At 49.1% G+C, this 16633-nt stretch overlaps 1 protein-coding gene across 3 annotated transcripts in view; it reads right to left on the reverse strand.

The window, feature by feature from the left end:
* vegfc (vascular endothelial growth factor c) overlaps window positions 1-16633 on the reverse strand; it is a 254164-nt gene that overhangs the window by 10456 nt on the left and 227075 nt on the right. For all 3 annotated transcript variants that reach the window (XM_072515794.1, XM_072515795.1, XM_072515796.1), the window contains one exon: window positions 8947-9280. In XM_072515794.1, coding sequence (XP_072371895.1) covers window positions 8947-9280 — 334 coding nt within the window. The remainder of the gene's footprint in view (window positions 1-8946; window positions 9281-16633) is intronic.

Consider the following 16633-nt stretch of genomic DNA (forward strand, 5'->3'; position numbering starts at 1 on the left):
CGAGGGGACATAGCTTTAAATTGAGGGAAGATAATATAAGACAGATGTCAGAGGTAGGTTCTTTACTCAGAGAGTAGTAAGGACGTGGAATGCCCTGCCTGCAACAGTAGTGGACTCGCCAACACTAAGGGCATTCAAATGGTCATTGGATAGACATATGGACGATAAGGGAATAGTGTAGATGGGCTTTAGAGTGGTTTCACAGGTCGGCGCAACATCGAGGGCCGAAGGGCCTGTACTGCGCTGTAATGTTCTATATTCTATGTTCAAAATCTCGCTCATTGTGGGCGGGATCACTTTTTGGCAAGTCTGTATATTAGAGCAACATAGTTTGTTTCACTCTAATGTGCAGATTTCCGAGGTACCTGAGGCTTTGGGTTTCATCCCCTTCGCCTCAGAGAACTCGGGCGAGCGCTGTTCAGCGCTGGTCCCCACAAACGGGGACCAGGTGGAACGGCACTCATGGGGGTCTGCCAGGGGATCGGAGGCCCCCAGCTGCCTGCCTTTTTGGCAGGGTGGTGCCCTGGCCCTGCTGGTGCCACCTGGATGCCAGCCTGGCACTGCCAAGGTGACCAAGTGGCACTGCCAGGGTACCAGGTTAGTGGTGCCAAACTGGTATTTTCTGCACATGCGTGATTGGGCTGGGGGTGCCTTGCATGGGCCGGGGCTTTGGAAAATGGCGTCCCGATCTCTTCCTACACTGGGGACGTCTGGCAAGCGGAGCTCCCCAGTGTACAAAATGGGGCTATGTGCGGCCTTGGCCGCGAGTTCCCCGCTGAGGCCCCTTATACAATGCGTTGTATAGCCATGTATTTCTCGGCACTGCGAGCGCTGGGAATCACGCAGTTAAAAGTGCTCATTGACTTCAGGAAGCAAAGTATCGTACACACACCCCTGTCTGCTTCAATGGTGCCGAGGTGGAGATGGTTGACAGCTTCAACCTCCTCGGGGTGCACATCATCAACAATCGGGGATAGGGTGAAGGTGTGGGCTGGGTGGGATACTCTTTCCAGGGGTCGGAGCAGACTCGATGGGCCGAATGGCCTCCTTCTGCACTGTAGGAATTCTATGATTCTATGAACACAGCAGAACTGGAAAAGACTGCTTGGCTTAGGGATTTTGCATTCGCTGCATAAATAATAAATAAAACTTATCTTCGACAAACATTTTCTATTGTGTACACTTCTGTTTTGATATCCGCTGGTTAACAATACTGCTTGGGGCTTTGCAGGACATTCTTTCCAACCTCTGATGTTAAGACATAGACAAAGAATCTACAGTGCAGAAGGAGGCCATTCGACCTATCGAGTCTGCACCAGGCCTTGGAAAGAGCACCCCACCTAAGCCCACACCTTCACCCTATCCCCGTAACCCAGCAACCCCACCCAACCCCTTTGGACAATAAGGGCAATTTAGTATGGCCAATCCACTTAATCTGCACATCTTTGGACTGTGGGAGGGAACCAGAGCACCCGGAGGAAACCCACGGAGACACAGGGAGAATGTGCAGACTCCGCACAGACAGTGACCCAAGTCGGGAATTCAACCTGAGACCCTGGAGCTGTGAAGCGACAGTGCTAACCACTGCGCTACCGTGCCATAATAATCTTTATTGTCACAAGTAGACTTCCATTAACACCGCAATGAAATTTCTGTGAAAAGCCCCTAGTCGCCACGTTCCGGCGCCTGCTCAGGTACACAGAGGGAGAATTCAGAATGTCCAATTAACCTAACAAGCACATCTTTCGGAACTTGCGGCAGGAAACTGGAGCACCCGGAGGAAACCCACCCACGCAGACATGGGGAGTATGTGCAGACTTCGCACAGACAGTGACCCAAGCTGGGAATCAAACCTGGGGCCCTGGCACTGTAAAGCTACAGTGCTAACCATTATGCTACCATGCTGATAAGCTGCTCAGTTTAGCTGTGTAACTTTGCATTGTGTGACAGTAGGAAGAGCTGGAGTCAAAATGGAAATGTCTATTTGGGATGAAGTGCGAGGTAGCGGGAGAAGCATTCATGTGGAAAACCTGAAATGAATAGTCAAAATACTGAAAATGTTACCGTTTGCACAGCAAGTGGGACGGACAGGGGCAGATTTAACAAGGGTGGATTGAACGAGGGAGGAAAACTTTTGCAGATGGAGCTCAAAGTGATCATCCCGTTCAAACTGCGACTTTTATTAGATAAAGGTATTAAAGTTTATGGAACCAAGGTGGCTCAGTGGAGTTGGGACGCAGATCCACCATGATGTCATTGAATGCTGGAGCAGACTTGAGGGGCTGAATGGCATACTCCTCTTCCTATGTTTCATCTAGCAGGCTGGTCAGAAGCTGAAAGCAAAAGGTTGGCATTTTCTGCAAGAGGAATTAAATATAAAAGGAGGGACGTTTTATTGCAGTTTTACAGAGCCTTGGCGAGACCACATCTGAAGTACTTTGTGTAGCTTTGGTCTCCTTATTAAAAAATGGCGTGTTGGCCTTCATCGCGAGAGGCTCCGAGTACAGGAGCAGAGATGTCTTGCTGCAATTATAGAGGGCCTTGGTGAGGCCACACCTGGAATAATGTGTGCAGTTCTGGTCTCCTTATTAGAGGAAGGATGTTCTTGCTCGAGAGGGAGTGCAGCGAAGGTTTATCACACTGATCCCTGGGTTAGCAAAACAGCGCCAGGGTCCCAGGTTCGATTCCCAGCTGGGTCACTGTCTGTGCGAAGTCTGCACATTCTCCCTGTGTCTGCGTGGGTTTCCTCCGGGTTCTCCAGTTTTCTCTCACAAGTCACGAAAGATGTGCTTGTTAGGTGAATTGGACATTCTGAATTCTCCCTCTGTGTACCCGAACAGGCGCGGAATGTGGCGACTAGGGGATTTTCACAGTAACTTCATTGCAGTGTTAATGTAAGCCTACTTGTGACACAAATAAAGATTATTATTATTATGCATTCAAATTCAAACCAGAAGGATGTACATTTTGCAGCCACTGGGCATGCGTGCTCGACGGACCGGAAGCAGGCACAGAACGCGCTTCTGACCCACATCAGCCCCAGAATGCAATTTTACTTTGGCTGGCAAATTAACGGGCAGCCAGCATGAAATATGCGCTGGGAAAGATTGCCGGAGGGTGGGAATAGGATGGGTCACATAAAATAGCTTTCAATTGGCCCCTTAATGGGCCAAATTGCCCGCGTGATTGTTAGCGGGTCGCTTCCAACTCCTGCTCGTGCTCGCTGTCCAAAATATCACGCTCGTGTCTGATGACGTCTCGCCCAATTTCACCTGCTTCCGGGTCAGGAGTGAGCCAGCCAGAGCTATGTAAAATTCTGGCAGGTGAGATCATGGAATCCGTAGAATTCGTGCAGTGGCGAAGGAGGCCATTCAGCCCATCGAGTCTGCACTGACCCTCTGAAAGAACAACCTACCTAGGCTCACTCCCCCGTCCTATACCTGTAATCCCACCTAATTTGCACATCCCTGGACACTAAGGCGTAATTTTTGCATGGCCAATCCACCCAACCCATCCATCCACCCAAGGGCAGCACGTCAGCGCAGTGGCTAGCACAGTTGCTTCTCAGCTCCAGGGTCCCAGGTTCGATTTCCGGCTGGGTCACTGTCTGTGCGGAGTCTGCACGTTCTCCCCGTGTCTGCGTGAGTTTCCTCCGGGTGCTCCGGTTTCCTCCCACAGTCGAAAGGTGTGCGGTATAGGTGGATTGGCCGTGATGAATTGCCCTTAGTGTCCAAAAAATGTTAAGTGAGGGTTACTGGGGTAGGGTAGATACGTGGGCTTCAGTAGGGTGCTCTTTGTAAGGGCTGGTGCCGGCTTGATGGGCAGAATGGCCTCGTTCTGCTCTGCAAATTCTATGATTCTATGAACCTGCACATCTTTGTACTGTGGTAGGAAACCGGAGCACCGGGAGAAACTCCACGCAGACACAGGGAGGACTTGAAAACTCCACATACGCAGTCAACCAAGGGCGGAATCGAGCCCGAGTCCCTGGCGCTGTGGGGCAGCACTTTGAACCATTGTGCCACTTTGTCATCCTATCCTATAATGCAACAGTGGCTACACTTCAAAACTATTTCACTGGTTGTGAAGGTTTATGGGATGTCCAAAGGTTGTAAAAGGTTCGATATTTACTTTGTTCATTTATTTAATCTTAAATTTATACTAGGACCAGAATTTTACAGTCCCCACTGCCGGGGGGGGGGGGGTTTCCAGCTCATCGTGTTTCATGTTCCTGCCCCGTGACAGGGCTGTGAAACCACACTCGATACATATTTAATTCATTTCACACAACTAACTCTTAAATATTTTACTCTCAAAAAGGGTTTTGAATCTTTGTAATTCTCTTCCCCAGAGTGCTGTGGATGGCTCATCATTGAATATATTAAGGCTGGGATAGGCAAATCTTTGGTCACTTAAGGGAATCAAAGGGAATGTTGAACAGGCAGGAAAATGGAGTTGACGTCGAAGATCGACTGTGAGTGTATTGAATGGCAGAATGCAGGTTCGATAGGCCGCATGGCCTCCTCGGCTCCTCGTTCTTATGTTTTTCTTCGACCACCATCTTCATGCCAGAAGGCCAAGCATTCGATGGCAATGCCGTCACCACCTGTTGGCCAGGAACTGATTCGGATCAGCCACATGCTGCACATTCTGTGGTGAATAGTTAATCTCTGACTCCCAAAGCATCTCTATCATCTCCACAGCACAATTCAGGAATATGTTGGAATAAAACCCATTTGCCTGGATGATGCAGTTCAGACAATAGCCAAGATGCCTGACGATATTGTGGTAAACCACTGTATTGTATTGCATTGTATTGTATTGTTACATGCCTGGGCTTGTCCCTGCTGGCTCCGCTTGTGGCTCCTCCCCTCGGGCTCATGTATAAAGGTGACCAACCTCCAGCCCTGCCCTCATTCTGGGACCGGCTGCCAGCAGGTGTCTTTAAGCTGATTAAAGCCACACTTTTTCTCCCGACTCCTCGTCTGTCGTCAATTGATGTTACATCAATTTAATCAGCTTAAAATTTTCAGATGGATCCATCGCTAAAGCCTGATCGCCTGGAGCTGGGCCCCCAAGCAGCCGACGCCACTATTACGTTTGAACACTGGCTACGCTGCTTTGAACCGTACGTTGAGTCCTCCGCGATCGCCGTCGCCAAGACCCACAAGCTGCGAATCCTCAACTCTCGGGTGAGCCCGCAAGTATTCCTTATCATCAGGGATGCTGACTCGTACGAGGATGCGATAATGCTGTTGATAGGACAGTATGTTAATGGAGTCAACGAGGTGTATGCTAGGCATCTCCTTGCCACGAGGCGACAGCGCCCCGGTGAATTGCCCGCCCACCTTCCGAAGATCGCCTCCATCACCCTCGACCAGTCTCGACCTCATCACCTCGTCAAATCCATGATGGCTGTCCGGATCAACGGTCACGAGACGACCTGCCTGTTTGACTCCGGGAGCACAGAGAGTTTTATTCACCCAGATACGGTACGGCGCTGCTCCCTCCCAATCTTACCCATGACCCAGAAAATCTCCCTGGCTTCCGAATCTCATTCCGTGGAAGTCTGTGGGTACTGTGTTGCAACCCTTACAGTACGGGGCGTTGAGTTCAAACTCTACGTCCTCCCACATCTCTGCGCTGCCCTGCTATTAGGTCTTGACTTCCAGTGCCACCTCAAAAGTCTTACCCTGGAGTTCGATGCACCCCTGCCCCCCTTCACCGTATGTAGCCTCTCGACCCTTAAAGTCGCCCCAACCCTGCTCTTTGATAACCTCACCCCGGACTCCTTATTAGAGGGGCTAATCTCTCGTCGCCACTAGGAGCAGACGATACAGTGCTCGGGACAAGGCCTTTATCAGGTCGGAGGTCCAGCGACTATTGCGGGAAGGGATCATAGAGGCCAGTACTAGCCCCTGGAGAGCCCAAGTGGTGGTCGTCAAAACTGGGGAGAAGCACCGGATGGTCATCGACTACAGTCAGACCATCAACCGGTACACACACCTCGATGCGAACCCTCTTCCCCGCATATCTGACATGGTCAACCAGATTGCGCAGTACGGAGTCTTCTCCACCATCGACTTGAAGTCCGCGTACCACCAGCTCCCTATCAATCCGGAGGACTGCCAATACACTGCCTTCGAGGCAGACGGCCGCCTCTCCCACTTCCTCAGGGTCCCCTTCGGCATCACCAATGGGGTCTCGGTCTTCCAACGGGAGATGGACCGAATGGTTGACCAGTACGGACTGCGGGCCACGTTCCCGTATTTGGATAATGTCACCATCTGCGGCCATGACCAGCAGGACCATGATGCCAATCTCCAGAAATTCCTCCACACTGCCCAGCTCGTTAACCTGACATATAATAAGGAGAAATACGTTTTTCGCACAACCCGCCTAGCCATCCTTGGCTACGTTGTGGAAAACGGAGTCCTAGGGCCCGACCTCGACCGCATGCGCCCCCTCCTGGAGCGTCCCCTCCCCCACTGCTCCAAGGCCCTGAAGAGATGCCTGGTGTTCTTCTCCTACTATGCCCAGTGCGTCCCCAATTATGCGGACAAGGCCCGCCCACTCATTAAATCCACCCTTTTCCTCCTGACGGCGGAGGCCCGCCTGGTCTTCAACCGCATCAAAGCAGATATTGCTAAAGCCGCGATGCACGCAGTAGACAAGTCTATCCCGTTCCAGGTGGAGAGCGATGCAATCGACTTTGCCCTGGCCGCTACCTTCAACCAGGCGGGCAGGCCCTTGGTTTTCTTCTCCCGCACCCTCGAGGGCTCCGAAATTTGACACTCCTCCTTCGAAAAGGAAGCCCAAGCCATTGTGGAAGCTGTGCGACATTGGAGGCATTACCTGGCCGCAGGCAATTCACTCTCCTCACTGACCAACGGTCGGTGGCCTTCATGTTCAATAAAACACAGCGGGGCAAGATCAAGAATGACAAGATTCTAAGGTGGAGGATCGAACTCTCCACCTATAATTATGATATCTTGTATCGACCTGGGAAGCTCAATGAGCCCCCAGATGCCCTATCCCGCGGTACATGTGCCAGCGCAGAAGTAGACCGGCTTCGGGCTCTCCACAATGATCTCTGTCACCCAGGGGTCACCCGGTTCTGCCACTTCATCAAGGCCCGCAACCTGCCTTACTCCATCGAGGAAGTCAGGACCATGACCAGGGACTGCCAGGTCTGCGTGGAGTGCAAACCGCACTTCTATCGACCATACAGAGCACACCTGGTAAAGGCCCCCCGCCACTTTGAGCGCCTCAGCGTCAATTTCAAAGGGCCCCTCCCCTCCACTGACCGTAACGTGTACTTCCTCAACATCATTGATGAGTACTCACGTTTCCCTTTCGCCAACCCATGCCCTGACATGACCTCTGCCACAGTCATCAAGGCCCTGCACAGTCTCTTCACCTTGTTCGGTTTCCCCACTTATATCCATAGTGATCGGGGTTCCTCTTTCATGAGTGATGAGCTGCGTCAGTTCCTGCTTAGCAAGGGCATCGCCTCAAGCAGGACTACCAACTACAACCCCCGGGGTAACGGACAGGTGGAGAGGGAGAACGCGACGGTCTGGAAGGCCGTCCTTCTTGCTCTATGGTCTAGAGGTCTCCCTGTCTTCCCTGGCAGGAGGTCCTTCCCGATGCACTCCACTCCATCCGGTCGCTCCTGTCTACCGCCACCAATGTGACCACTCTTGAGAGGATGTTTGTTTTCCCCAAGAAATCCACCTCAGGAGTCTCGCTCCCATCCTGGGTGACGGTCCCAGGGCCCGTCCTCCTCCGCAAGCATGCGAGGAGCCATAAGTCGGATCCACTGGTCGAAAAGGTTCTTCTCCGCCATGCTAACCCCCAATATGCCTATGTGGCACACCATGAAGGGCGGGACGACACAGTTTCCCTTCGGGATTTGGCACTCGCAGGTTCCCCAGTGACCATCACCACTACCCCCGCCCCTACACCGTCTCCCCCCATTGCTACTCATCTACTACAAGCCGCAGAAGACAACACACTCCTGGACACGCAGGCCTCAACACCTCATCCGACACCAATATCCACACCACAGCCGGGACTGAGGCGGTCACAGCGGAAAGTCAAAGCCCCCGACAGACTCGATCTATAACTCAACCCGTCCACTTCACCCCTGCCGGACTCTTTTTTTTAACAGGGTGTGAATGTGGTAAACCACTGTATTGTATTGTATTGTACTGTTGTATTGTTACATGCCTGGGCTTGTCCCTGCTGGCTCCGCCTGTGGCTCCTCCCCTTGGGCTCATGTATAAAGGTGGCCAACCTCCAGCCCTGCCCTCATTTTGGGACCAGCTGCCAGCAGGTGTCTTTAAGCTGATTAAAGCCACAGTTTTTCTCCCGTCTGTTGTCAACTGATGGTACATCAGATATTAAGAAAAAGTCAATTCGATCGCCACCCCATCCACTTGCTTAAAGATCCACTCCCTTCAACAGCAGCATATTGTAGCTGCATTGTGTTCTGTCTACAGGATGCGCCCCAGCACTCACCACATGGCAAAACCTCCCAAACTTGTAACCTCTACTATGTAGAAGGACAAGGGCAGCAGACACACAGGAGCACCATCCCTTCCAAACGGCATACTTTCCTAACTTGGAAATATATCGCTGTTCCGTCATTGCCTGAAACGACTCATAACAGCGCTGTGCGAGTACCTTCAGCACGTGGACTGCAGAGGTTCAAGGAGGCAGTCTATCGCAACCTTCTGAAGGTCAATTAGGGATGGGCAATAAATGCTGGTCTTGTCACCGGTGCCCACATTTTGTGAATGAATTTTTAAGAAAGAAAGATGTTTAATGTAGCACTTCATCACGTTGTTAAAATGTCTCAAAGAATTCAATTACAACTTGCATTTAATATCACTCTGGAACAAAGCAAACTTTAGCTAAGGTGTAAACTGACTTAACACTCACCTACAGGTCGGAGGGTGAAACCTCATTCCTTTCAGAAAGCATTTATTTGGAGACTGTGTACATTCACAGACACATTTTGCTGGGTTTAAAGGCTGGTTTCTTGGACAGCTTCTTTTGCAAATGCACTCGCAAGAATCTGCGTCGAATTGCTTGTGGGCGCCACATATGGCGGGATACAGTCCATTTCTGCATACGCACTGGCACGAGTCCTTATCGAGCTCTTTGTGGTGTCCACAGCGGGTGTGGTGTCGGCCTCCTTTACAGACACACTGACACGTATCCTCATCCAGTTCTTTATTAGGTCCACAGACACTGTAGAAGCCGGTGTCTCCATCTGTGAAAGAAATAAAAAAAGTCAGGAAATGGGACTTAATAAATTGTAAAATACACTGCAAAATAACCCATCTGCAGTTCGTAAAATGTTTGACGCAAAGCGTGAAGGCACATTTTCCTCCTCTGAGCATTGTCTGGATGGAGTTTCCATTGTTTGATTTTTTCCCCCTAGAAGCTGTGGTGATTAAATGGATTCAGATGTAGGAACAAGATACCGATGTCCTTCACAAAGCACAACTAAAACGTTCATCTCTCCCACTGAAATGTTCCTTTAGGGCAAGAGGTCACGGACCTGGACAACAAAATCATTACTTCTCTCAATTATTTTGAGCAAGATGTCAGCCTTCGATCCGGGACCACAGTCTCATCTTGGTCTTAAAAGGCACGGGCTTCAGCCATACCTGCCCCTTTGCCATCTCAGGTGGGTTTTCCCTGGTGTCCTAGCCAATATTTAACTCCGAACACTTTTAAATAGGTTATTATCCCATTTCTATTTGTGGGCGTGTGCTGTGCCCAATTTGGCTGCCCCACTTTTCTACATTGCAACAGTGACGGCACGGTAGCTCAGTGGTTAGCACTGTTGCTTCACAGCTCCAGGTACCCAGGTTCGATTCCCAGCTTGGGTGACTGTCTGTGCGGAGCCTGCACGTTCTCCCCGTGTCTGCAGAGGTTTCCTCCGGATGGGGCTCCGGTTTCCTCCCACAAGTCCCGAAAGGCGCGCTTGTTTGGTGATTTGGACATTCTGAATTCTCCCTCAGTGTACCCGAACAGGTGCCGGAATGTGGCGACTGGGATTTTCACAGTAACTTCATTGCAGTGTTAATCAAAGTCTACCTGTGACAATAAAGATTATTATTATTCTATTCTTCTTCGACTACACTTCAAAGTTTTGGCTGTAAAGTGGCTTGGGTGCTTTATAAAGGAAAAGTCAGAAGATATCAAAGGATAAGTCACCGCAATCTATGCTTTAAACGGTGAGTTAAAGGATGGCAAAAACACCATTTATTTAAATCCAGGCCATTATGGCACAGGTATTGCATTGTCAAGGGTTAAGTGCAGCCAAACATGCATAGTGTCTTCCTACAGTTCAATCAGCTTAACCTGCACAGCCTCCCAGTGTAGTATAAACTTCCGAATGTTTATCCAATCTGGATTACTTTTCGGGCATTGACTTGCAGAGTTATTTGGGCTGAGTTGGAAGAAGCCCAGGCCCCAGAAACCTGAGGGTGGGCGGGGGGGAGCTGTGCACTGGGGACCTGTCCTGTTCAGCTTTTACATTCCCAATCCTGCAGAACAAGATGGACTTGGATTCTATTTTCCAAGTCCAGGTCCATCGCCTTTGAACTGCTGTTCCCCAAAGGAAGACAGTAACTGCTTTACTATTATTAGGACTATTAGGGACTGCAGTGATTCAAGAAGGCAGTACATATAAATGATTTAGAGGAAAATGTAACTGGTCTGATTAGTAAGTTTGCGGATGACACAAAGGTTGGTGGAATTGCGGATAGCGATGAGGACTGTCAGAGGAGACAGCAGGATTTAGATTGTTTAGAGACTTGGGCAGCGAGATGGCAGATGGAGTTTAACCCGGACAAATGTGAGGTCATGCATTTTGGAAGGTCTAATGCAGGTAGGGAATATACAGTGAATGGTAGAACCCTCAAGAGTATTGACAGTCAAAGAGATCTTGGTGTACAGGTCCACAGGTCACTGAAAGGGACAACACAGGTGGAGAAGGTAGTCAAGAAGGCATACGGCATGCTTGCCTTCATTGGCCAGGGCATTGAGTATAAAAATTGGCAAGTCATGTTGCAGCTGTATAGAACCTTAGTTAGGCCACACTTGGAGTATTGTGTTCAATTCTGGTCGTCACACTGTGGAGGCTTTAGAGAGGGTGCACAAGGGATTTACCAGGATGTTACCTGGTATGGAGGCCATTAGCTAGGAGGAGAGGTTTGATAAACTTGGTTTGTTCTCACTGGAACAACGGAGGTTGAGGGGCAACCTGATAGAGGTCTACAAAATTATGAGGGGCATAGACAGAGTGGATAGTCAGAGATTTTTTCCCAGGGTAGAGTGGTCAATTACTAGGGGCGATAGGTTTAAGGTGCGAGGGGCAAGGTTCAGAGGAGATGTACGAGGGAAGTGTTTTACACAGAGGGTAGTGGGTGTCTGGAACTCGTTGCCGGAGGAGGTGGTGGAAGCAGGTACGATAGTGACGTTTAAGGGGCATCTTGACAAATACATGAATAGGATGGGAATAGAGGGATACAGACCCCGGAAGTGTAGAATATTGTTTCGACGGGCAGAATAGTCGGCACGGGCTTGGAGGGCCAAAGGGCCTGTTCCTGTGCTGTACTTTTCATTGTTCTTTGTTCTAGCTCACCACCAATTTCTGAAGGGCAACGAAGGATGGGCAATAAATTCTAGCCTAGCCAGCGGCGTCCATATCCCAAAAATAATTTTTTAAAAATCATAAAACTGGCAAGGGCACTGATTAAACCCACCTAGGTATCAGGAGGTCTGTTTGAGTAGCATGCCACACATTCCAGATCATCATAACACCTTTCCAAAGCCCCAAACCGTGTTTCAAGTGAATAACATGATGCAGATCTGCTTTCAGCAGGTCAGAAGGTCCTACCCGAGGGCAGCTTGCGACAAACATCTTTATTTGTACAATTCTAATGCCATTTATTCGTATATTCATCAATAACTCTGCAGACTAGGTCCTTACTATTGTAATGACCAGGAAACACTGGTTTCTTTAACCCTACAAAAATTCGGAGCTCCAAAGTTATGCGTCTTGATTAAGACAGAGACCTATAGCTGGTCTTGTCCACAATGCAGCGAGTGAGTGTGGTGAACAAGTGTTTCCATCCAGGGCTCTAAGAACATCAGACGATTGGAGACCTGGGCCATGCTACTGCACTTCCCAGTTTGCGATCTAATTGTGGATGAGTCCTGCTATTATATTTCCAGGATTGCTTTCACCTGAAGCTACTTGTTCTTTTGGCCATTTGGCAGGTTCCAAGTAAATAACACTATATTTTGAGTAACTAATACAAGACCTTCAGTGCCTAAGCCCTAAACTCTAGAAAGCCTCCCCTAAACCTTTGCGGCCTCTCTCTTCTTCTTTCAGGGGCTCTTAACAACCTGTCTCTTTGGTCACCAATTTTATTGTCCTCCATCTTTGGTTTGACATCAGGGCCAGAATTCTCCAGCCGTTCACTGGCGGTGCGATTCTCTGATCCTGCCGGCATCACAACCCCGCCCACGGTTTTCCCAACTGCACGGGGAGCTTTCAACAGGAATTCCCATTGGCAGCAGCGGGAAAAGAGAATTCTGCCACTAGCGATCGGCGCGCTGCCTCCCGCTGTCCAGAAACACGCGGCTGGGGGGGTGGAGGGTGGTGGATAATCCAGCCCCAATTCTTTTTTGTCCAGTTACATTCCTGTGAAGCGCCTAGGGAAAGCTTTACCGTGATAAAGGTGCTATATGAATGCAAGTAATAATAATGATAGTAATAATCTTTATTATTGTCATAAGTAGGCTTACATTAACGCTGCAAGAAGTTACTGTGAAAATCCCCTAGTCGCCCCACTCCGGCGCCTGTTCGGGTACACAGAGGGAGAATTCAGAATGTCCAATTCACCTAACAAGCACGTCTTGTGGGAGGAAACCGGAGCACCCGGAGGAAATCTGGTGGAGCAGACAGGGGAGAACGTGCAGACTCCGTCACAGTCAGTGACCCAAGCAGGAATCGAACATGGGACCTGGCGGTGTGAAGCAACAGTGGTAACCATTGTGCTACCGTGCCGCCGGGGAGGGGAAGTAAGAGGGGAGGGGGGACTTTGGGGTTAAAAAATGAGGCCGAGTGGGTGGAGGATAACGGCGGGGAGGGTAGAGGCGCTGGGCTGTTGAATATTTACTTGTGATGTGATTTCCTGTTTGTTCTCTTTCTGGTTTTGGTTGTTTGATGTATATATATAAATGCCTTAATAAAAACATTTTTAAAAAATGAATGCAAGTAATTGTTGATCTATTGATAGCGAATAGTTGCCTCTGCTCCAACAATAGTTTAATGAGCTAACTTTCCTGACCGGCATTACAAGGTCAACTGGAATATCTAGACTCTGCAGTGTGCAATCAAGAAGGCTTTGCAGTAAGGAACTCATTGCATCAGCTCTGTATCTTTGCAGTTGATGACAGACTGACATTCAATAATAAACGTGACAAGAGTAATATAAATTCCAGGCAATCCCAGTGTGAAAGGCGATGATACTAGAACAGAATCTTCCAAAAGATTATACAGAATGACGTGGACAGCATTCAATGTAACCCGGCCATGTTCCATTTGCCATCCCTACCATCTTGGTGCTCTCTGCATTTCAGCTCACTGAATCGGCAATTGAAAAGGTTGAACCAAAATAACATTCGTTCATGATTTTAATCAGAGCATTATCCAGGACCTCTTAAACTCAAACCAGATGTTCTTCACGGCTCAAATATTGGTTTGTGCTTCTGCGGGGAGAAAACCATCGAAACAAATAACTCTGGGCATGACATCCCTCACGGCTGTCAAACTGCATAAAGGTCCCCGTGAGAAGAAAGATGTTTGCATGAGTCAAGTCAAATTTTATTTTTAAGTCTTTGTGTGCTCTCTTCATAATTAGCAAACTTGGATCAGCTCCACCAGATTTCCGCCAGATTCGAAACCAATAGAGCTGAAGAACAGGTCTGTTGCTTGCGAGTCTCTACGGTCTCCTGACTCCTCACACTGAGACTAAACCCTGTGACAACATTTGGCACTTTATGGGTCTGCCGTGGCATGAGCTTGGGCTGGCATACAAATGCCAGCAGGCTCTGGTGATGTATTTGGCTGTTCTGACACACATCTCCGCACAGTGATGGATGGGATCTCTGTGCAACTTATTGCTCAGGGTCTGGCTGGCCAGTGTTTTTAGCGGCAATCACTGCGTTTCCGTTGCTTTCCCCCTGTTCAAGACAGGGATTTGGTGTTCAATGACGAAAGGGTACATTATCCGGAAGGAACGTTCAAAAGTTTTATTTCAGCCAAAGTATTTTACAGCTCCTTTGTCAATGTAATCCGCTCTTTGACTGGGATATTGCCACATAACTCAAGAAAACACAGCATGATTGAAAGGTTGCTTATTTTCAGGTCAAAAACTGTTTTCAGACAAATTGCTGTTGGCCAGTTCGTTTCTGCTGCGGGAGTTTATTCTGGTGAAGGGTGTTGTCACCTCACTATTCCTTTCTCTCGTGTAAGCTAAGTTCGAGAAATAATGTGCTGGAAACATGAACCTGGTATTTCATATGCTGCAGTGAGATGCACTATTTACTTCAACCAAACATCCTCCATTTTGTTTATCCTACTGCTTATTAAAACCGAAATAAAAATGATTCCTTTGCAACATCAAGTGCAATCTGCGATGCCATATTAGTTGGAGCTGAGTTGAAAGCTCTTGCCTCTAAGACTTAAGCTTCAATAAAAAGGGATGATTAATTGAAGCATTGACCTACATTCCACTGACAAAAGGTTTTGCTCCTTAGGGTGCCACCAGGAAAGGTGGGCCCAGGTGATTTCCCCTCATAAGCATTGCCCTTCTGAAACAAATGTCCTGTACTGAGGTTTGTATATCTGGTTCCGCCCCCGCGGTGGCCTCTGCCACCTGTTTTCATTGGGAAGTCAGTGAGCTGCATGCCGCTGAGGATTGGCTGTTAAGGTCAGGTAGCCTCTTATTCATTTAAGGGATGTGGGTTTCGCTGATTAGGCCAGTGTTTATTGCCCATCCCTAATTTCCCCTGAGACAGTGGTGCTAAGCTACCTTCTTGAGCCGTTGCAGTCCATGTGGTGTAGGTATGGCCACAGTGCTGTTGGAGAGTTCCAGGATTTTCACCCAGCGGCAGTGAAGGAACGCCGATATATTTCCAAGTCAGGATGCTAAGTGGCTTGGAGGGGAACCTCCAGGTGATAGTTTTCCCAGGTATCTGCTGCCCTTGTCCTTCTATATGTTAGGGGTCATGGGCGGGATTCTCCGACCCACCGCACCAGTTTCCTGTCAATAGGGATTCCCATTGTGGGCAGCCCCATGCCGTCGGGAAATCCCTGGGCATGGGTGCGCTGCCGGCGCAATGGAGAATCCCGACAGCGGAGAATCCAGCCCAGTTTGGAAGGTGATGCCTACGGAGCCTTGGTGAGTTCCTGCAGTGCACCTTGTAGATGGTACAAACACAGAAAATATTGGGACAATCTCAGCAGGTCTGACAGCAGCCGTGGAGAGAGAAGGGAGATAACGTTTCGAGTCTGATGACTCTTTGTTGAAGCTAGGATTTTCTGTAATTGTTTCAGATTCCAACATCCGCGGTAATTGGCTTTTATCTTGTAGCTAGTACACATGGCTGTTACTGTGCATTGCTGGTGGAGGGAGTGAATGTTTGTGGAAGGAGTGCCAATCAAATGACCTGCCTTGTCCTGGATGGTGTTGAGTTTCTTGAGTGTTGGAACTGTACTCCACCGAGGGGCAGGCGGGATCAGGGTGTTGAATCTGATGATCGGCCATGATCAGAAGGAATGGCGGAGCAGGTTCGAAGGGCCGAATGGCCTTCTCCTGCTTCAATTTACTATAAGTACATGGTTGGCTGCTAATGCTGGCAATGGTAATAAAAAGTTGGGAACACCGTCAAGCTTGTTTGAAACTGTCAAATTGCCATCACCCACGTAATAATAAAAGTCCTCACATCACAAGAGAGCAAGGCTATTCCTCATTGTGTGTCGGTAAAGGAGAAATGAGAACTGAACATGAGGTGATCCTGCATAAGAACAAGAATTGCCACAAAACAGCCAGAAGGACACCAGCCTGGGAATCATATGGCATCCTCAGCTGTACCATTGCAATGGGAGCACAGGGCTAAAGAGCTGGCTTTTAAAGCAGACCAAGGCAGGCCAGCAGCACGGTTCAATTCCCGTACCAGCCTCCCTGAACAGGCGCCGGAATGTGGCAACGAGGAGCTTTTCACGGTAACGTCATTTGAAGCCTACTTGTGACAATAAGCGATTTTCATTTCATTTCATTTCAATTTCCATTCAACTGACTGCACTGGGGGCTATTTTTGTCCGTTAATGCCAGATTAACGGGCGTCTTCTAGAAAGTGGTCTGATTATTACAATATGCTTTCTTTAGGAGGCCTGGTGTTGTGTCCGATTGGGCTCCGGCACCACTTGTTATAATTGTGCGTGAGACTCCCCCAGGGTGAGCTGGCTGCGCAATGTGGTAAGCATATTCACCAGCCAGATTCCAAGCACTCACGGTGCCCCGCTGTGGTTACGGTGATC

The sequence above is a fragment of the Scyliorhinus torazame genome, chromosome 9 (genome assembly GCF_047496885.1).
Source record: "Scyliorhinus torazame isolate Kashiwa2021f chromosome 9, sScyTor2.1, whole genome shotgun sequence".
Classification (NCBI taxonomy): domain Eukaryota; kingdom Metazoa; phylum Chordata; class Chondrichthyes; order Carcharhiniformes; family Scyliorhinidae; genus Scyliorhinus; species Scyliorhinus torazame.